Below are 22,422 nucleotides of genomic sequence, written 5' to 3'. Positions count from 1 at the left end.
ACTAGATTATAAAAATCTTTACAGCTTCTGTCTTGGTCATTTTCTTGCTCTTTTGGATCACTGGCACGGGGAAGCCAAGGTCATCTTGTGCGTGGCTCTGTGGAGAAGTTCCTATGGTGAGGAACTTGAGGCCTTCAGCCAGCAGCTCCACGAGTGAGCTAGGAAGCAGATCCTCTAGCACAGTCAGCCACTCAGACAACCATCGTCCTGTCCCAACCGCAAAGAAACTTGACTGCAGCTTCACAAGAGACCTTGTGAAGGTGTCTCGGAAACACCCAGTTTACCCAGCCTCAGATTCCTGATTTTCAGGAACTCTGTGAGATAATAAATGCTTGTTGTTTTTAAGCTGCTAAATTGTAGGACAAAATATTTGTTACCTTGCTAGAGAAACTGAAAAATAACCCATTCATTAGTCACCAGAATCTGTAAGCTGAAATGCCCATGAAGCATCATAATTTGGCATGAAATTCCTGCCAGGTAAAAAAATATAAACAAAATGTAATAAACTTACATGCTTACAAAGTCCAGGCAGGGGGCAGCCCCGGTGGCGCAGCGGTTTGGCGCCGCCTGCGGCCCAGGGCATGATCCTGGAGACCCTGGATCGAGTCCCACATTGGGCATCTCTGTATGATGCCTGCCTCTCCCTCTGTCTGTGTCTCTGCCTCTCTCTCTGTCTCTGACTCTATGAATAAACAAATAAAATCTTAAAAAAAAAAAAAAAGAAAGATACAAAGTCCAGGCAGGTGGTGGCCATGATGAACTGAAGACTGTTCCCTAGGTCTATGGATGGAAACAGACATGTGTTGCCATGTGGGTATTTGGGTTGCCGTATTGCCAGATCTTTTCATTTTTCAAGGGTACTATGTACATGGGTCAGTCTCTTCCTAAGCACACATTACACTCCAGATAATCAATCCAAGCTAATCATAGTAAGTCTATACTTTCTGCCATTGAATGGTTCAGGAATGGGCAAGTGACCCAATAATGACAAACTAAATGTGAGGAGAAATCTCTGAGGAAGTTTCTGGGAGAGGGTCTTTGCTCCTCAAAAAGAGGCACAGAAAGAACAGTCTTGTCTTCTTCTGTCTCGTTGTAATGCATTGTTATTTGCTGAGAGTCTAAGAGGAAGCAAGCTAGCACTAAGATGACCAAGGAGAGAGAGAAAGAGCCTGGAAGTTTAATGACATAGCTAGGCACTGATGCAATCAACCCCGGAGAAATCTGCATTTCTGATTGTATAAGGTCATAAAGTCTGTTAAAATGCCTTATTTTAAGGCTGTTGGAGTTGAGGTGTCTTTTACTTGGAGCAGAAAAAACATTCTAACAGATACATAAGGGAAGCTGGTAGTCCATAATTTTGCAAACAAACAACTGATTTTTAAAATGCATGAAAATCAACTTTAAAATAGTCCTATATCAAATAAAATATATCTGGATGGCATGTTCATCCTACTAGCTGCTAGTTTGTGATCCTTTTGTAGTCACTATACTACTATACTGCCCAAAAACATTTTTAAAGCTCATTTACATTTGTTCAGTGACTGTTTATTGGCTGCCATTTGGCTCCTAGAAGAAGCCGAAAAGTCCTGATAATTGTCATTTGTTCAGTGTCTAGCACTTAACATACTGTTTCTAATTCTTACAACTCTGTTAAGTAGAATTGTTCTCTCTGTATTACAGATAAGCAAACTGTATTTAGAGAGGTTAGCAGTGATTGATAAGTAGGGAGCCAGGATCCCTATATCCTACCTCCACCTCTACCCACATGCCATATTTCACCCCCATTCTCAGGCAATGAGTTCTCCAGAGGACATTTACGCATGGAAGACAAGCCTAGACAAAGGCAGGCTTTTTACAATTAGCTCCCTGTGAGGACCCTGCTTCTCCCTCTGCCTATGTCTCTGCCTCTTTCTGTGTGTCTCTCATGAATAAATAAATAAAATCTTAAAAATATATATCTATAAGAAATGGGGGAGAGTCTTTAAGTACCCCTTGGAGGCCAAGAAACAAAAAACAGGGATTTGAACCTAGGTCTGCTGGATTCTAAATGGATACTGAATCAATTTACCTGAATCACAGCGAGGTCAGTTAGGTTTCTAGCTCAGTCAAAGGAGAGATTTTTCCAACAATTGGTCTTTCTTTTTTTAACCATGCAACATTGTCTTTTATTATGTATGGGTTTTAAAAATTATTTCTTCAATCTATCCATACACAGGCAAAAGTAAGTATACTGTTTAACATACTGGAACTTAGAAATATTGACCATTGCCTAGAGAAAGGAAAACTATCCCTAAAACGTGTTTAACCAGGAGGTCAATTCATCTGCTGGCCTCCAAGAACATGGAGATGAACATGATGGACAGACTGTCCCCCATCTGAACCCACACTCACCACCATTCGATAACCTTTCTTCAGGCCCAGATCAGCAGCACATTTCTTGCCAACAATCATTAAATGTCCAAGAAGACTTTCATCATCATCTTCTGCTACAGAAATCTGGGATATATGTTTCTTGGGTATCACCAGAAAATGAGTTGGTGCTTGAGGAGAACTGTCATGGAAAGCAAGACATTGGTCATCCTCAAAAATAATTTTGGCTGGGATTTCCTTGCGGATGATCTTTCCGAAAATTGTGTCACCTCCAGGCTGGGCAGCCTGAGCCTTGGCGATCTCATCAGCCATCACAGCCTCCTCCCGCACGGCCACCCTGGGAGAAGCTCGGGAGCCAATTTGGTCTTTTTAGAGATGGAGTATGCTGGCTCCCAAGTAAGAATTTGCTCCATCAATAGTTTTCAAGAAAGAAGGATCCCTGGGTGGCTCAGTGGTTTAGTGCCTGCCATAGGCTCAGGGCACGATCCTGGAGTCCCGGGATCGAGTCCCACATCGGGCTCCCTGCATGGAGCCTGCTTCTCCCTCTGCCTGTGTCTCTGCCTCTCTCTATATGTATATATCTATCATGAATAAATAAATCTTTAAAAAAAAGATTTTATTTATTTATTCACGAGAGACACAGGCAGAGGGAGAAGCAGGCTCCATGCAGGGAGCCCGATGTGGGACTTGATCTCGGGACTCCAGGATCGTGCCCTGGGCCAAAGGCAGGCGCCAAACCACTGAGCCACCCACGGATCCCATAAATAAATAAAATCTTTAAAAAAAATTTTTTTTTTTCAAGAAAAAGCTAGAAGTTCACTTGGAGAAGGATTGCTGCATTTGACAGAAAATTGGAGCTCTAACTCCTTTTCAGCACTAGGTTCTGTGATTCTCAGATCACTGGCAAGAAGTTCTAGTGTTGTTTTTCTTCCAATCTTTATTCTTTTCATCTGCGGCCACAGCCCACCTGCAACTGAGGGGTTTGAAAACCACTCATTATGCTTCGGCAAACTCCTCAGGAAAAGTGTTTTAACTCAAAATACTTAGTGTTTCATTGGCTTTCGGGGACCAAACTTGTTGAGGGGTAGAGAAAGCCAACACATCAGAGAAGACAAATGCTCCAGTGAGTGGAGCTAGAGCAGCCTTGTGTTTGTCATTCATCCAAGAGGGGAATTACTGAGGCGCAGTAACTAAGAGGTACAAGCTGGGTGGGAAGGGAGCTCTGTACACACTTCGTGCTTTGTTTAGGCAGGTTCTCACTGGGGTGACTTAATTTGAGTGGTTAAGAGTTCAAAAGCAGTTACTGAGAATATTCTACTGTACCATAGTTGGCATTTTTTAAGTACTATGTTCAACAGTTTATATGCATTATATCATTACTCCACGCAGAGATTTATCATGCAAGTACTATTATTGTCCCTCTTGTCAAGCCGGTGGCTTAGGGAAGTAAGGGAACTCACCACAGATCCCATAGGAAGAACTAGGCCAGACTGAGCATTGGTTTGATTCCAAAGCTGAAGTAACTATATATTTTTGAGATATATATAAAATATATGTTATATATACTCCTCATCTCTTAGTATGTATTATTCGACTAATACTGAAAATGAATCTGTAGGATTAGTTTCCATATAGAGATTATACCAATAAAATTATATTTTATAATTTATAAAATAAATATTTATATTTTATATTTATATTTTAAAATATTTATATTTTAAAAATATTTATATTTTATATTTATATTATATAAAATTTTAAAAATATAAAAATTTTAGGGTGCCTGACTGGATCAGTTGGTGGAGCATGGAACTCTTTTTTTTGTTTGTTTGTTTCTCTGGGTAAGTTCCATTTATTAATCATTGTAGAAAAGCACGTGACGCTTAATCTCAGGGTTCTGAGTTCAAGCTCCATGTTGGGTGTTAGAGATTACTCAAAATAAAATCTTTTTTTTAAAATCAAAATTTTAGGGACGCCTGGGTGGCTCAGCGGTTGAGCATCTGCCTTTGGCTCAGGGCATGATCCTGGATTCCTGGGATCGAGTCCCACATCGGGCTCCTTGCATGGAGCCTGCTCCTCCCTCTGCCTGTGTCTCTGCCTCTCTGTGTCTCTCATGAATAAATAAAATAAAATATTAAAAAAAAATAAAATAAAATAAAAAAAATAAAATCAAAATTTTAAAAAGGTACTTTGTTCTTTTCTTTTGAAAATTCAATTTTAAATAATGAGAAAAATAGAGATCAAATGACTTAAGCAGAACTTATCTTTTGCTCTTCAACACTATATACAGTCCATATATGTATTTATATACTGTTATATTTAGGGCTGCTGTTGCAGTTGTGGGTCCTCAGACATCTTTATGACTGAAGGCTGGCAGAGAAGAATGTGGGCCCTCCGCTGCCAGAGACCTCCTGCTAGCTGTAGACATCTGCCTCTGAATCACTGTACCATTCATTTAGCAATTCATCATCTGTTTCTGGACCTTTTATTTTCTTAAACGTTTAGCTAAATATATTATTCTCTTATTGTATTCCTCTGCTCTAACAGCCTGATAATGTCTTATAATTTCAAATCTCCCATGGCCCCCACACAGGCTTTCATATAATTTGATATTTTTTTCCTTTTATGTGAAAGAGCAGTGCTCAGTGTTCTTTTAACAAATTTTTTTGCGCTTGGAATTGTACAAGTAAATGCTGATTTTATGCCATATGTTCAAAAACTTAGCTTTTCCAAATACAGGCAGTACCCAAATTGCAAATGGAACTTTTCCAAAAGTTATTTTGTATACTGATTTTTGGAACTCTGTAAAAATAATATGTATATTGGTTGTATTTCCAAATACAAGAGCTATTCAACCCATCACACATGTGAAGTAAAATCATTTCCTAAACAACCATAAAACCAAATGTTTATATACATAAAACATAGTTATATATGTACCCCACGCCTATCCCCAAGACTCCCTGCTGTGATACGAGCAAGCAGATGCCCCTGTTCACTTTTTTAGGTTTTAAGCCGAGAGGCTGTGGGTAGTTGAGCTCTTGGGACTCGAATCAATGAGGTTGCATGATGGAATCCGGGAGGTCACAGAACTGACAAGGGGTATTATAGGGGACCTCCTGGGGCCTTCTAAGTGTTGTGGTAGGGGAATGCCTGCAAGGTGTCAAATACTAATTTCTTTCAGTTCCTTTTCCTTGCTCCTTTTTGCTGCCGAAGGGATTGCAAGGCAAAAAAAAAAAAAAAAAAAAAAAAAAAAAATCAGCAAAGGGGTTTTGCAGCTGTAACAAGATGGAGGTGACAACCCCTTTCCTTTGGCTTTGATATCTGTGATATGAGGTGATGAGAATCTGAGGAGGGATCTGTGGCTAGGTCCTGACTAATCCAGACAGGAGGGAATTTCTCCTTGCAAACCCCCCTCCTCCCCTCGCACACATGCTGCAATGTGGTGGGGTGGGAGAAAGAAATGCATTTCACGGATTTGACTGAGCCTGGATATCCTAAATGTCTGCATGTTGGTAGCAGCAAGGAGGAATGAAAGAAGAGAGGGAAGGAAAATATTAGCAGAGGAGGGAAGTGATATGTAAAGGATAAGTTTGTTTAGGTCATATTTTGCCTGTCAAATAGAGGATAAAACCCAAATCGAGGCCCCTAAATTCATAGTCCAATTACATAAATGCAATTTTATTGTCTAGGAAAGATGTTTTAAAACCTACATTATTAAATCCAGATGTAGAATCTTCTGTGGGTAACTCCACTTTGTCTGTGTCAGCTTTATAATCTGTTAAATATAAGTCGACCTTGGAAAATCTTTAGCTCTTAAGTAGTACAGGGGGCTGGAGGAGAGGCCAGCCTGCCCAGGCATCTCTCCTCTCTCCCCTCTGGAGCTGAGTTCCAACAATCTTCTCTTTTACTCCCTTCTCTCTCATGATTTCACCCTCTTCAAGGTACACAGATGTATAGGAACTAGGTCTGCCAGCAGACCCCCACCGAGTGTGAAAATAATTGGTGGAGGAGCCACGCAGGGGAGGGAGGGCAACAAGATCTAAGCAAGGCAGCCAGAATCCCAAGGCAGAAGGTAGAGAAACAGGTGGACAACTCCTATTAGAATTGCCGCCTATTATATCAAGAATCTGTGATTGGTGAATTCTAAAGTAGGTTAATCAACCTCTCTTCTACAAGTACCCTTTTAATTATGCTTTTGGAGCCAGAAAAATTAGTTTAGTTAAAGAAAACCCTAAAATAGTGCATACGAGCATCTTGATTTGACAAATACATCTTGGGATTCCTAATACTCTTTTTACCCAATTCATACTGAAATAAAATTAAATATTTAGTTAAATAGGAGTGGGGAAAATCAAGAAAATAATTCACAAAAGTTAAACTAAAATGGATTATTTGAGCTAGGTTAGAGAAGAAAATCAGTGGGTTTTTTTTAAGATTTTATTTATTTATTTATTCATGAAAGACACACAGAGAGAGAGAGGCAGAGACACAGGCAGAGGGAGAAGCAGGCTCCGTGCAGGGAGCCCAATGTGGGACTTGATCCCAGGACTCCAGGATCACGCCCTGGGCCAAAGGCAGGCGCTAAACCGCTGAGCCACCCAGGGATTCCCAGAAAATCAGTTTCTAATTGAAACCTAGGTTTTGGGGATCCCTGGGTGGCTCAGCGGGTTAGTGTCTGCCTTCAGCCTAGGGCTGCGTGATCCTGAGGTCCCCACATGGAGCCTGCTTGTCCCTCTGCCTGTGTCTCTGCCTCTCTTTCTCTCTATGTCTTTCATGAATAAACAAAATCTTGAAAGAAAGAAAGAAAGAAACCTAGGTTTTAACAATGAATGTTTAAGTTATACTCAGATTTTCTTCAGGGTACATTAAATTACGGGATAGTAGTCCTCCCTTGCACTTAAAAAATGATTACCAGAAAGAAAATATTATCGTCTCTTTGGCCTTCTTTTTCCTTGTTTAGCTTCAGTAGCATGGCCAGGAACCACTGAAAGGAGAAATCCTAAGATACCCAACTCCAGTGATTTATAAAAAATTCGAAGCTAACTTGTTTTAGGATGATGAGTGGAGCCGTTTAAAGGCTCTACTAAAATATGGTCAGGCCAACAGGGTGGCTTCAAAACTGCCAGCAGCGAGCCTGCTTTGGAGAGGCAAATGTGTGGGCTTAACTCCAGTTCGTTGCCCTGCAAAAGCGAGACAGGTGTTAGAGGGATGGATTTTTGGACGGGACGGAGACCCGGACGGATGAAGTCTTCTCTGGTTAGAAAGGAAATTTGGTATTAAGAGGGCCTCAGTGAATCCCAGTAATAACCAAACAACTGGTGTCGGCCAGGGCACCCGGTGGAAAGTGGGAGGCAGGAAGTAGAAAGGCTCAAACTCCTCTCCCTGGGTCAGTTCAGGAATTTAATTTCAGCCAATGTTTATTGGAGCCTAAGAAGCGTTGGGTACAGCGTTAAGCACCGGGATCTGAAGCTCAGTGAAGCGTCGTGGCCTTGAGGCGCGCTCACTCCAGTAGAAAGGGCTTCATCGTTCCTCGTGCGCTTTTTTAACTTTTATCCTGGGACTTGTCAGGGCACAGCTGCGACCGGGTCCGTCCACACGTCCCTCCGAAGATTCCAAGACCCGGAAAACGAGACCCGGCGCGGGCAGCGGAGGGGAGATGCTGCAGGGGCTGGTGCCTGCCTGCGAGCCCCAGAGCCCCAGCCGGCGCGGCGGTGCTGCCCTCGGGCAAGGCGCGGCCAAGACCTTCCCCCGCCCCCGCTCCCTGGGCTTGTGGCCGGGGACCGCGACGCCGAGGCCCGGAGCCGGCTGGGGGCGGGGGCGGGGGCGGCCCCGGGAGGTCCGAGCGGGGGGGGGGGGGGGTGTTCCGACGGGGGGGGGGCCCGGGCGGAGGGCCGAGCGGGGGGGGGGCGGGGGTCCGAGCAGGGGTCCGGGCGGGGGTCTGAACGGGGGTCCGGGGGCGTTCCTGGAGGGGGGTCCGGGCGGAGGGGAGGGGGCCCGGGCGGGGGTCCGGGGGGGGTTCCGCGGGGGGGCCCGGGCGGAGGGCCGAGCGAGGGGGCCGGGGGTCCGAGCAGGGGTCCGGGCGGGGGTCTGAACGGGAGTCCGGGCGGAGGGGAGGGGGCCCGGGCGGGGGTCCGGGGGGTGTTCCGCGGGGGGCCCGGGCGGAGGGCCGAGCGTGGGGGGGTCCGAGCGGGGGAGGGGGTGGGGGGGCCGGCGCCCGCAGGCAGGGGGCAGAGTTCCCGGGCTCGTGCTCCGCCCCGACCCGGGGCTCAGGCCCCACCAGCCCCGCCGGCCCGCGCCTCCTCGCCCGGGTCCTCTCGGCTTCCGAGGGGCAGCGGCGGAGGCTCGGCGCCGGAGCCGCGGCGGGAGGCGAGGTGCGGGGGGCGGGAGGAGACTCGAGGGGGGCCTCGAGGGACGCCGCGGCCCCGCCCCCTCCCCCCCCCGCAGGAGCGGAGGAGCCGGGGAGCATGGACCGAAGCCTGCGGCTCTGGCACCATGACGCTCGCCCGCCTCGCGGTGGCTCTGGTGTTGGGGGCGCTCCCCGAAGTGATGGGCTTGGATCTCGCCCGCAGTCACCCCCCGCCCCGCCGCTCCCGCCCCGCGCCCGCTCCGGGGCCCCGGCGCCCTTCCCACCTCGCCGCCCCGCCGCGGCCCCTCCGCGGGGACTGCCCGGCCGGCGAGCCCCGGGTCAACGTGACGGACTCCGGCGCCCCTTGCCTGCGCCGGGCGGAGGTGCCGCCCTTCCCGGAGCGCTCGCCCCCGGCGGGCTGGGCTCGGCCGCGAGGGCAGCGCCACAGCTTGTGCAGGAGCCCGGACGGCGCGGGCGCTCCCCGGTGCTTGTACGGCGGCGGCCGCGGCCGGGCGGACTGGGGCTACTGCGACTGCAGGCGCGGTGAGTGGCCCCGCCGCGGCCCCCAGACGTCCCTGCCCCCGCCCGGGTACCCGCCCGCACCTCGGCACCGGGACTCCGAGTTTGTGCGTGAGGCTGCGCGGGGATAGTTTTGTGCAAGGGGCTGCGCCCCGCGTCCCTGGAGGTGGGCTCTGGCCGCTGTGTGTGTGTGTGTGTGTGTGTGTGTGCACGCGCACTAGTAGGGGGAGGGAGGTGTGTGCGGGGGTGGACGCGCGCTCTCCAGGTCGCCTCGCCTCGCCTCGCCTTCGGGGTGTTACCGTATTTACAAGAAAGAGGCAAAGTAAAAGGCGGATGCGGTCTAATTACTTGTTTGGGAAAGGGAAATATTAGACCTGATATGACGACCAGTAACCTTTCCCCCTCCTGGTAGACCCCTGTTTGGGGTCTCTCTGGAGGAAGGTGGTACATTTTTGCCTTCACTCTCTCATCATTGACCTCTGAAAAAATGTGGCAAAATTTCCCAGCCAGAATCCAGCTTGTCAAAATGATGTTCCCATTCTGGGGCACAATTTGGCGAATATAGTCAGTGAGTGAAGAGAGAAGAAAGGAAAAAGAGATAGTAACTATCTTAGGGAAGAAGCAACTTGATATCCTCAAATGCAGTTTTCAAGAATGCCATTTTTTTTTTTTTAACCTGTATACGTTATTTATGGGCAATTGGGATTAGTTGGTAACATCAAGAGAAAAAGTTCCCTAAGATGTCTTGGTTTTATGGTACAATGAAAACATAGTAATAGGTTTAATGTGTGTAAATGATCTGCCTTTGAACGGGGCTTCATTTTGAGTTGTTGGGGTTTTGTTTAACATTAGGGCTTCGCCCAGGCCCCACAACCCCCTTCTTTAATAGCTGGGGGGTGGGGGGGACTTTATGTCCTTCAAAGTTTGAATTTTCCTTCAAACATCTTCTTGGGAGCTTTATGTCTAAGCTACAGGGCAAAGGTTTCATGAACTGGGGTTCTGAGATATGTTATACTTTGTACCTTTTGGAGGTAATTTGGAGGTTGGCTTTCATAGTGCCATTTTTTTTCTACAGACATTTTTATTTATCTAAGACATTTATTGCATTAGCCTTGAGTTAAAGAAAAGTGATAGGAAGGTTAAGATCAATTATCCTTCATCCTGGAGTATGAAGTCATTGCTATGTTCGTGTTTCATGGACAGAATGCCAATGTGGTTATAAAAAAAACTGAGGTGATATCAGGCAAAGAACCCTAGCCTTGTCTCATTATTTACTGTAAGAGATTACTTATAGTAAAATATCATGTTTAGCAAACACTGGGAATTTTTTCACTTTCCTGTTATTGTAATATATTTCATATTTTTATTTATTTTTTAAAAGATTTTATTTATTTATTCATGAGAGACACAGAAGGAGAGAGAGAGGCAGAGACAGGCAGAGGGAGAAGCAGGCTCCATGCAGGGAGCCCAACGTGGGACTCAATCCGGGGTCTCCAGGATCACGCCCGGCTCAAGGCGGCGCTAAACCGCTGAGCCAGGCGCTGCCTGGTATTTCATATTTTTAAATGTATATTTTGGAGATATCTGTGTGTGTGTGTATATACTGAAAGAAGAATGGAATTCAAAGTTAAAACACAATAGTGATAAATTGCTCTCTTTTTCACACAGAATTCCTTTAACTTTATATTCCAAATGAGGAGACTGGTTATTCTATGTTTCCCCCCTTGTGTTGAATAGAAATTTAAATCCAACAGCACCATAGACTCTTTGTGATGTTTTTATGTTCTTAGCTAATTCTCACCAGACCAGAATCCCAAACACTGCATAATCGTCCTTCGTGCAGTACTTCCTGGGGCAAAGTGATTGTACACAAGAGAAACAAAAGAAACCACCCAAGATGGGAGATAAATGCATGCACCCCCCCCAACAGGAAAACAATTTAGCTGGCTATATAATAATTAATTACTTTCACAAACCCCATCTTGATAACCCGAGCTTCCTATCCTTTCATTTACTTCTCACTTTCTGATGAGGCATGATCTATACCTTTGAAATGACTGGTATGTTCTGAATCTTATGACTTTCTGGCCTTGGGTCTATATTTCACTTTGGAGAGTAAACAAAGCTATCATGGAGTAGCGAAAATAAGGAATTATGCTTTAGAAAACACTGGTGTCCATTTTGGCTCTGGCAGTAGCTATGTAGTTTGGGGAAGACTCTTAACTCCCAGAGCTTTGGTTTCCTTATCTGCAGAAAAGCAGTTTTTGATGAGATTAATTCAAAGAACTTTTCTGGCTCTGAGCATGTTACCAAAATGACCTGGCCTGGGGTAGCAGCGAGGGTTTATTGAGCATTCGCTCTGTGCTGAATGCTGAGGTAAGCGTTTTATATATTAGTTTTCTCATTTAATTCTCACAACAACATTAGAAGGTAGTGTACATTTTCATGTCACAACTCATTTTGCTCTGGTTCTTTAATTATATAAACCTGTAGGAATATATGTGCTGTCTGATTTTGTAGCTTAAGGACTAGTCTGAAAGGAAAAAGGAAGGGAATTATGTTTGGTCCAATGCACATGATTTCCTGCATCTTAGGATTTAGAAATATCCAGAGGTCTTTTTTTTTTGTTTCCTTTTTCTTTACAAACAAAAACCAAAAAAAAAAAAAAAAAAAAAAAACCAAAAAAAAAAAAAACAAAACAAAACAAAAACAGCTAGAACAAAAGGAAAGAACATTTATAGTAGTAAGATCCCTCCTTCAAAAAAGAAACTGGAGTTCAGATTCCCAGATCTAGTTGCATTGAGAGAAATGAGGGAGTTGGTGCCTTTGAGGTAGAGAGTTGGTCTAAGCCTAGTTGAAGGGGCGCAGGGGGAGATCTGAGGTGAGCTTAGGGCAGGGCGTGGACACTCCAGTGGCTCAAATGTCTGAAAGGTGATGCCTGGGCCCTAATTGTATGAAACTGTGAATTAGTAATGAAGAATCATTTGGAGGATTGGAATACCCTAAATGAGTCCTGGGAGTTTGTCCTCATAATAAGCACCTAGGAACTTATTAAATGTGGATGCCTAGGCTCTAGCCTTCAGAAGCTCTGATTAAGTAATCCTTAGATCTTAGATTCCTGAGAATGAGCCTCCCTCCACCTCCGTCCCAGGACCCTGAGATCATGACCTGAGCCGAAGGCAGATACTTAACCCACTGAGCCATCCAGGCGTCCTGAGAATGTGCATTTCTGAAGAGCAGTCAATGTGATTTGGATGCTGAAGACCCTTTGTCACACTTGGGAAAACCAAAGGTGGGCATCAGAACCCATCTAGAATATATAGTGGTGGATGATTATGTAGATGGAGTCCACCATCTGTGACTTAATTCTGCTAGGTGTCAGATCAAACAGAAGGCATGCCCATTATGGGAACTTTTTGTGTCATTCTAGGAAAGGGTACCACTGTTTTTCATTTGATTGGTGTGGGATAATAACAATCCAGTTCACCAGAATATGATTATTAACTGCACGTGAGCTAGGTTATTTTTTGTATTGCTACAGAAAGAATTAACACGCAACTGATTCCGCCCCCCCCCCCCACCCCCATACCCTGCAGTAATTTAGAGCTTCCTGACTAGGAAGGGAAGATCACTTTCCGGTCACTAGTTGGCATGGCAGATGGGACAACCTGACGCTGTGCTAACTAACTACTCTGCGTGATAAGCAGCCGAGTGGAACTCAGCTGTAGGTGACTGATGACTCATATGCGTGTACCCACCCCAGTCTCCTGATTCAAACAGAGATGGGAGACTTATGGGACAGTTGTTTACAGGCTGTACTCTTTGAATTCTATCTGGTATTTGAAGTGAATATTAATTAAAAAGTTGGCTGAAAACTGTCCCTTTTAAAAAAACTGCTGCATCTTGATTCTGTGTAGCAGGTTCTGAGAGACATTAGCAATACCAGATCTGATATATTTCCTGGCTGGATTATGAATTTTGAGCTCAATCTGCTCTTTAGGATAAAGCAGATATAAAATACTTTGAGGGATTATCTCTTTACTAGTCTGAAGATTTTTTTTTTAAGAAGAAAGAATGATATCTAGTTTCTATTGCCTTTTTATTATTATTATTTTAAAAGATTTTATTTATTTATTCATGAGAGACACACGAGAGAGAGGGAGAGAGAGAGAGAGAGACAGAGGCAGAGACACAAGCAGAGGGAGAAGCAGGCTCCATGCAGGGATCCCAATGTGGGACTCGATCCTGGATCCCGGGATCACGCCCTGGGCCGAAGGCAGGCACTAAACTGCTGAGCCACCCAGGTATCCCTACTATTGCCTTTAAAAAAAAAGGTTTATTTATTTATTTTAGAGAGGGAGAATGAATGGGAGGGTCAGAGGGAGAGGGGAGAGAGAATCTCATGCATACTCCAAGCCGAGCTTGGAGCTGGATACAAGGCTTGATCTCACGACCCTGACATCATCTTTGTAAAGTGATTTGGTTCAGGGGTGCCTGGGTGGCTCATTCAGTTAAGTGGCTGTCTTCTGCTCAGGTCATGATCTCAAGGTCCTGGGATCTAGCCCTGTGAAGCGCTCCCTTTCCCTCTGTCCCTCCCTGTGCTTGTGCTTTCTCTCTCTGTCTCTCTCATATAAATAAATAAAATATTTAAAAAGGAAAAAAAAGTGATTTGGTTCATAATTGTGGAGGCAAACCTAAATATCCAGCTATAAGATACTACACAGAGGTCCCTTCATTTGGTGGATACGATGTGATAATTGTAGAGATTATTATTTTTTTTTATTGTAGAGATTATATACAAAAAATGGAAAAATGCTTATGATAATGTTACGGGGAAAAGATGGATACCAAGTTTAAATACGTTAACATTGTGAAAATAAAGATGTCTTTGGAAGAAGAAAAAAAAATATAATTACAAATTTGGGTATGAGTGTGGCTTGGATCAGTTAGGGTACTTTTCATGACAAAGAATAGAAAACCCAATTCACAATGGCTGAAGCAACAAGGAGATTTGTTGCGCTCCGACATGGTACAACTGTTTCTCTGCTATTCTCTTGGCTCCTCTGTTTTCTAAGTGTGACTTTTATTCTTAGGCTAGTAGTTATAGTGGTTATTCCAGGCTTCCCACGGAGATAGGATAGCCTATAAATATATATATATATATATATATATATATATATATATAGGAGATAGGATAGCCTGCAGAAGAAAGAAAAGGCTCCCACCTTTGCCAAAAAGAGCAAAGAAACCTTTCCAGAATTCCACCCCCCACCTCTCTACTTCTTCCTGCATTTCATTGGCCAGGACATGGTGATGAACTTCACATGTTCCTCTGGCACTCTGGGGAAAGGAAAATTCAATTAATACAATTGGATAGTTTAATCAGGATTAATCTCAGAACACCTAGGGACTCCCCTGGTGGAAAGAAGTAAGGTAGTTGTTGAGGAGAACCAACAGGGTCTGCTAGAAGTATGGTTGGAGTTTGTCCCGACATTTGGGAAAACAATGCGATTAAAAAAAATAGCAGTAATTAATTTAAAAAATTAACTAATTTAAAAATTGGTACAAATCTCCTTGTTGCTTCAGCCATTGTGAATTGGGTTTTCTATTCTTTGTCATGAAAAGTACCCTAACTGATCCAAGCCACACTCATACCCAAATTTGTAATTATAATTTTTTTCTTCTTCCAAAGACATCTTTATTTTCACAAAGTTAACGTATTTAAACTTGGTATCCATCTTTTCCCCGTAACATTATCATAAGCATTTTTCCATTTTTTGTATATAATCTCTACAATAAAAATAAATAAATAAATAAATAAAAATTTTTCTGTGAAATGCTATATTTATTTTTCGACTGAATCTAGAAGAATGACATCAAGACCCTGATTTGATTGAAAAAGCATGTTTTCTTGTTTTAAGATACTATTTGCAGGTCTAGCAAATTTATGTCTGAAGTGAATAATTCCACAATTGTAAGAAAATGCAGGTTGGTTCAGATGTGATGTAGACACTTTTAATGAAGTTTCCTCCAGCCCTGAATTAACTTGTAAAGAAAACAGTACTCTGAAATCTCTTCCTTTAGTCTGCATCATGACCTGGCACTCAGGTGTGTACTATGTGTACAATTGATTTAGACCGCCTTCTACATGGTTGATACCCTGTTCAGAAAAATGTTGATTTTTGCCTCTTCTGCATCTTACTTTTCTAGGGCAATCCCCCCACACTCCTCCCCTTTCATCTGCAAGTCAGCCCAACAACATTAATAAAAAAATTATTGTATGCAAAGCACTAAAGTAATGAGATTTTTCCCCCTATTACAAGATACAACCTCAATACTTTTTATTAGGATCACTAGAGGGACATAAAGGGTAGAAAATGCTGATTCTTATAACAAGGCAAGGATAGATTTCATTAAACATTTTCTGAGTTCACACCAGAAGCAGCAGTTACAAAGATGAATAAGAAGTCACCTGTGTGCTCTGGTTGAGGACACCCGCTCTTTGATTGAGATGTCACGAGAATACTAAACATTCTCCTTACCTTTCCTATGATACCTACTCTAGGAGACAGATAAGAGGATTACTATCAGGAGTAGTTTAGTTTCATCACTCAGAGCTGAACAATAAAATGTTAATACCCATACCATTTGCTGATGTGTGAATAGTTCAGAGACACACAATTGTTGAAATTATCCGCTAGGGTTATATGTGTGTATTAGTTTACCATAATTAAACCATGGATAGAGTCTTTTTTGCATAGTAATGTATAATGTTTTAAATGAAGGAATCATTGGGACACCTGGGTGGCTCAGCAGTTGAGATCTGCCTTCAGCTCCGGTCCTGATCCCGGGGGGTCCCAGGATTGAGTCCCACATTGGGCTCCCTGCATGGAGCCTGCTTCTCCCTCTGCCTCTGTCTCTGCCTCTCTCTCTCTCTGTCTCTCATGAAAAAATAAGTAAAATCTTTAAAAAAAAAAAAGGGAGGAATCATTGATAAAAATCTATAAATTCCTAATAATCTCAATGTAAATGGGTAGAATTACTTACTAAAAGGAAAGTCTCTCACTGTTTTAATATTTTCTTTTTTTTTTGTATATTTTTTATTGGAGTTTGATTTGCCAACATATAGTATACCACCCAATCGCTTCAAGTGCCCCACTCAGTCCCCGGCCCACCTCCCCTTCCACTACCCCTTGTTTGTTCCCAGAGTTAGGAGTCTCTCATTTCTGTCACCCTCACTGATATTTCCCACTCATTTTCTCTCCTTTCCCCTTTAATCCCTTTCATTATTTTTTATATTCCCTGAATGAGACCATATAATGTTTGTCCTTCTTTGACTGACTTACTTCATTCAGCATAATACCCTCTAGTTCCACTTTAAAAAAAATTAAGTATGTATGGGGCTCCTGGGTGGCTCATCGATTGAGCATCTGCCTTCTTCAGCAGTATTAGGTACTTTCACATCCTCCTCGCCATGTTTTGATATTTTCTCATTTTGAATTAGATCAGTTGAAATTTTTTTTTCTTAGCACTGAAGGTATCTACATGAATAATAAATGAACAACTAATATGAATTATAGATGTGAACTAATGGAGGCAGATATAGTTCAGTTGGATCTCAGTCCAAGGGAATGTTTCATATGTTAAGAGCTGATTTGATTTCATTTTGACATGGCACAATTTGAATAAAATCCATTTCACAATGGTAAAGCTAGTTTTGGTTATGGGAAAATATAATCATAGACAAAAATACTGTACCTCAGTACTATCAAATAGATTATAGGAAGAAAAACATTAAGATTAAACTAGTTTCCTGTACTGTACTCGAAAAATTCAACTAACCTCCCAATTGAGTTATTTTCAGGGATGTGAGTTTTTTGTGTATTTCATAATTCAGATAGGACATGATCATTCAGTGTATTTTCCCAGTGTTGCCTTTGGTATAAGACATAGGATTATGTTTAATTCCTTTGTGAAATATGTGTACTAAGTTGTCCAACATGTAATAGGCTTTTTTCTTCAGAATAGTTTATAAATTGAAATTTCCCTATCACTTTTAGCTTTAAGTATACTTTTTGTCAGAGGTCTGAACAATAGCTTGATATCACCAGCATGCTTTCTTTCTAGTTCCACCAGAACAATATAATGATAACTAGAATTAATTATTTTCTGCTTCTGTGAAGATTAGTAATAGATGAGAAAGGATTTGTGTGATCATAGTACTTTTACTCATTTATCAAATTGTGATTTTAAATGTTTTAAAAATATTTATTATTAATTCTATTCAGAGAACACTACTTCTTCCTTTTTTCTGCTTATTCTTTCTCTTCAAACTGCTATTCCAAAAGTACATGTCTGTTAACAAAATAGACATATCTATTTATTTGGTTTATTTTGGAATGAGCTGGATTTGCAGAGCAAAGACAGCTGACTAGCCTGATTCCTTTCCTAGTATTTCCTTTAGGTCTCCTTGAAGTGTGGAGTATGAAAAGCATGGTTTCACTACCTGTGCAAGGACAGGTAATACTGTCATGGCTTTATCAGTTTGCTCTAACCAGTACCGCAACCGAGCAGCTTCAACAACAGAAACGTATTGGTTCACAATTCTGGAGTCCAAGATCAGGGTGTCAGTAGGGCAGTAGGGCAGCCCTTCCTCTGAAGTCAATGAGGGAAGGATCCAGGGCTGTCTTCGCTTTTGATAGTTTGGTGGCTTCTGGGATGGAACCCGAATCTTCAGCTTGTGTTCTCTCTCTGTGTTGGTCTGTGAGTCCACATTTCTCCTTTTTATAAGAACATAGTCATACTGGAATAGAGCCCCCCCTAATGACCTCATGTTAACTTGGTCATCTGCAAAGACCTTACTTCCAAATGAGGTCATATCTATAGGTAGTGGGGATTAGCACTTCAACATGAGTGGGGGAATAGAATTCATCACATCACAGTAGCCTTAAAAACCAACACACCAATGAGATTTATGAAAGGAATTTTAATCTAGTCAGTTCTCTAGAAGATCTCCTTGTCTCCACTGAGACTGATACAATGGTTAAAGAGTATCCTTTGTAAATATCTTTCCATTTTTGGAATTCCTGTTTATTTTTTCTTTATTTTTTTTCAATTTTAAGGAAACTGTCCACCCATGTGGGGTTCAAACTCAGGACCCTGAGATCAAGAGTCACATGCTGTGTTGACGGAGCCAACCACTCACCGGGAAATTCCTGGTTTTTAACCAAGTTGCTCATAAAGCAAATTGAGTAACATGCATCTTCTATGTTCTCTTTCTTTTATAAAGACTAGAGGTATAACTACAGAGACGAAAACTAGTAATAAACTAAAATGACTATAAATTCATCAGTTTTGGCAGGAAATTAAGATACTAGAATTCTTTTTTTTTTTTAAGATTTTATTTATTTATTCACAAGAGACACAGAGAGAGAGGCAGAGACATAGGCAGAGGGAGAAGCAAGCTCCCTGCGGGGACCCCAATGCAAACTCCATCCTCGACCCGGTATCACACCCAAAGGCAGATGCTAAACCACTGAGCCAACCAGGCATCCCGAGATAGTAGAATTCTGAGCATTGTTGCACTCTGATACATTTTGCCTTTAGATAATTGTAATACCAACAGAGAGTCGACTTTTTTTGGTGGTGATAGGTGGGATGACAATCTTTTCATGAACTCTGGGGATTCCTCTACATGGCATGGTATTGATGGGGGAACACAGCTGAGGACAAGGCGCGAGCCTGGGGCAGCACATTGACAAGCCCTTGAAACGGGCCGAGGGACATTCCTCTATGGACTCAACTGCCTCAATGTTAATGCTTTGCTAAGGGCAAAAAGCAATCTTAGCCCAACCCCGAGGATCCTATAAATCTACTTTAACATATAAAAATTCCTTTAGAAATTTCCCTTTATCTCTAAACCCCCAAGATACATGTTCGCAGTCATCCCCCAAGCATATGGCCCACCGACATACATTTGAAAGGTCTCATAACTAGGGTTTTGTTAGACAGTAAGTAATAAGTGGCCTTTTCCCAACAATAGCTAGCCCCTCAAAGTCCTGGAAACCTTGCTTCCAAAATTCCTTAGAGAGTATGCTATCCTCAAACCACTCCCAACTCCCTGGTATATAATCAGCCACCCTTTAGAGGCCTGGAGCATCAGCTTTTCTGCCCATGGGTCCTATCTCCCTGCTTTAATAAAACCACCATTTTGCACCAAAGACGTCTCAAGAATTTTTTTCCTGGTTTTCAGCTCCAGACCTCACCCCACCAAACCTCACCTATATTCCAAAACTTTATCAGTATCACACATAGCTTTACAGTTCCAAACTTTTTTTTTTTAAAGAATTGTTATTTTTTTTAAAGATTTTATTTCTTTATTCATGAGAGACAGAGAGAGAGAGAGAGAGAGGCAGGCAGAGACACAGGGAGAAGCAGGCTCCATGCAGGGAGCCTGACATGGGACTGGATCCCCCGTCTCCAGGATCACGCCCTGGGCCGTAGGCAGGCGCTCAACCACTGAGCCATCCAGGGATCCCCAGTTCCAAACTTTCTTTCAGGAAGTTTTGTTTTATGATTTTGTAATGCCTCTTATTGTTGACCTGTAACCTCTGTTTGAGACTTCAAATTGTAAATTATTATTATTAACACATTTAAAAAAATAGGAATATTTAGAATAGAACAGTTTGCATCAAATTGGCACTTGAGAGACTTTAAAACACTGCATGAGCCCATGAGTTCCAGAGACATTAGCTGAGCCTTGGGAGGAACATTGAAAAGTGCTTGGCGAGAGTAGGAAAATGTGAGGGAACAAAGAGGGATCAATTTTTGATGATAAAAGAGCTTTATTGGGATCCCGGGGTGGTTCAATGGTTTAGCGCCTGCCTTTGGCCCAGGGCGCGATCCTGGAGTCCGGGGATCGAGTCCCACATCCGGCTCCCAGCATGGAGCCTGCTTCTCCCTCCTCCTGTGCCTCTGCCTCTCACTCTCTCTCTCTATGTCTATCATAAATAAATAAATAAATCTTTAAAAAAGAAGAGTTTTATTAGGATAGCAATATAAATGAGTTTATTAGGCTTTGTCCTTTGTGCTTCATTGTTTTGTCTTGTTTTTTGTTTTTTAACTGAGCTAAGGATATTTTCTTTCCTTCACTTTGTAATTGTGTACCTGAAAATTTGTGCAAATGTATAGTCCTATAAATTTATACAGCCTATGGGACTCCTCCACTGGAGGGTCAGCCTCAAATGTAGATCATTGGAAAGATAATTTTCTCCTGTTTGTGGTGCATAAAACCTCTTCAGACTGTCTTAAAATTCTGCCTGGCTATTTATTCCCATAAAATGTTGGTAGGTTAGTTGCAGTATTTCAGATAAAATGGTGAAAGCCACATGACATAATGCATTAAGTGCATTATGTGAAGAACATAAATGCACAGACATGAAAAAGACATAAAATGCAAAGACCTCACAGGGTCTTTGTTTGGGTTCAGAGATGCAAAGGTAGCAAGGACAGGAATCTAGGAGGTGTTGGAGACAGAAGATCAGTAGGAAAGACTGAAGTCTAGGGAATAGTTGGTCATGGCAATTGCTTTGGTCCCGATCTTCCTCATCCATAAACTGAGGGAAATGAGTTACAGTTTTTGAGATTTTGACCATCTCAACCATTCTGAGAAAATAAATGAAGCAAGAACAAAGTGAAACCAAAACAAAACTGCTACTGATCTTAAATGTATGTAATGTAAATTGTATGCTCCAACTGTTATTATTTTGAAGTATGTTATTATGCTGATTTTTTTAAAGTGCTCTTTCAAATAACTATTTGAAGAATTATGCATTTCATAGAATTATATACCATTAAGAACTACTCATTCTGGGTCCAAAGTAGATAATTTCTCAAAATATTTTAGGAATTTTTGTGACCAGAAGGAAAGGCTAAACGAGGTGGGGGTGGGAAGTGGGAAGCCCTACTAGGAAAGTGTGTGAGTTGGGGAAGTCCGGGATGGGAATGGATTCTGACAGAGAATTCATTAGTCATTGACATGCAAATTGACTTTCCAGCATTGCAAATATTTGGAGTCATTTGTCAAAGGAAAATTGGATGAGCTCTCCACCTTTCTTGCCATATAGCAGAGACAGCTAAATGAATCCAGGCATTCACAGCAAGTTTGACGAATCTGAGAAATGGTGGTGGAACTGATAGTTCACCTGGAAACTATTTCCAGCTCTGTTGTTGCCATTATAATGATGCGAGGCTAATAATTATGCTTTATGCAGAGTTTTCTGCGTCTTATCAGTAAATGCCTTAGTCATTTAGGTGTTATGCATGCCGTATTTCTTCTTGTTAGCTTTTGGTGATTTAGGCAGTGTTTTACATTTTATTATGATATTTTAATGTGCATTGAGTAGTGCTCCAGTTGGTTTTCATTACTAGAATTTTCTTCCAACCCTTTGACATGAGTAATTTGGAGGAAGGGGATTAATAAAGAGGTAATAGATTAACTTAAATATCATTTCAAGTAATGTTTGTTTGGGGCTAGCAAATGCATTTTTGGGTTGAAATAAAATGCTGGCATTTGCAGTATACATGATCTTGTGTAGGTCTCTGTAAAGAGATTTTGTGATTAAAAAATCATTAAAGTTCAGTTAAACTCTTCAGACCTATTTCTTTAAAACTGTTTTGCGGGCAGCCTGGGTGGCTCAGCAGTTTAATTAATTAATTAATTAATTAATTAGTTTATCTTTTGGCTCAGCGGTTTAGCGCGACCTTCAGCCCAGGGCCTGATTCTGGAGACCCAGGATCGAGTCCTGAGTCGGGCTCCCTGCATGGAGCCTGCTTCCCCCTCTGCCTGTGTCTCTGCCTCTCTCTCTCTCTCTCTGTGTCTCTCATGAATAAATAAATAAAATCTTAAAGAAAAACAAAACTGTTTTGCAGTTCATTGAGCTTAACAGGGCTTCCTCTTGCTTTAGTCTGAATTAAAGAGGTTTGGAATGTATGTATGATTTTGAGATTTATCTGCCAGGTGAATGATCCATGCCCATGCTCTCTCCAGAATAATCAGGATTTGGCAGTGTAATGTTTTGCCTCCATTTATCATTCTTTTGTTTGAATTAAATGACACTTTGTATTCGTCATGAGACATACAACATGTGTTTCTTATATAGTTACATTTTTAAATGACAATGACT

At 42.3% G+C, this 22,422-nt stretch overlaps 1 protein-coding gene and 1 pseudogene across 1 annotated transcript in view; one reads left to right on the top strand and one right to left on the bottom strand.

Annotated features, from left to right (window-relative positions):
- Positions 1-2,135: 2,135 nt before the first annotated feature.
- On the bottom strand, positions 2,136-2,722 carry LOC144304274 (adenosine 5'-monophosphoramidase HINT1 pseudogene; annotated as a pseudogene).
- Positions 2,723-8,865: 6,143 nt separating this feature from the next.
- The window catches only part of PRSS12 (serine protease 12), a 75,588-nt gene continuing 62,031 nt past the window's right edge, over positions 8,866-22,422 (top strand). The window contains exon 1 of the mRNA XM_077882399.1: positions 8,866-9,262. Within this exon, the coding sequence (XP_077738525.1) occupies positions 8,866-9,262 (397 nt within the window). The remainder of the gene's footprint in view (positions 9,263-22,422) is intronic.

Source organism: Canis aureus, chromosome 33 (assembly GCF_053574225.1).
Source record: "Canis aureus isolate CA01 chromosome 33, VMU_Caureus_v.1.0, whole genome shotgun sequence".
Taxonomy (NCBI): Eukaryota; Metazoa; Chordata; class Mammalia; order Carnivora; family Canidae; genus Canis; species Canis aureus.
This window is presented reverse-complemented; position numbering and strand designations above follow the sequence as displayed.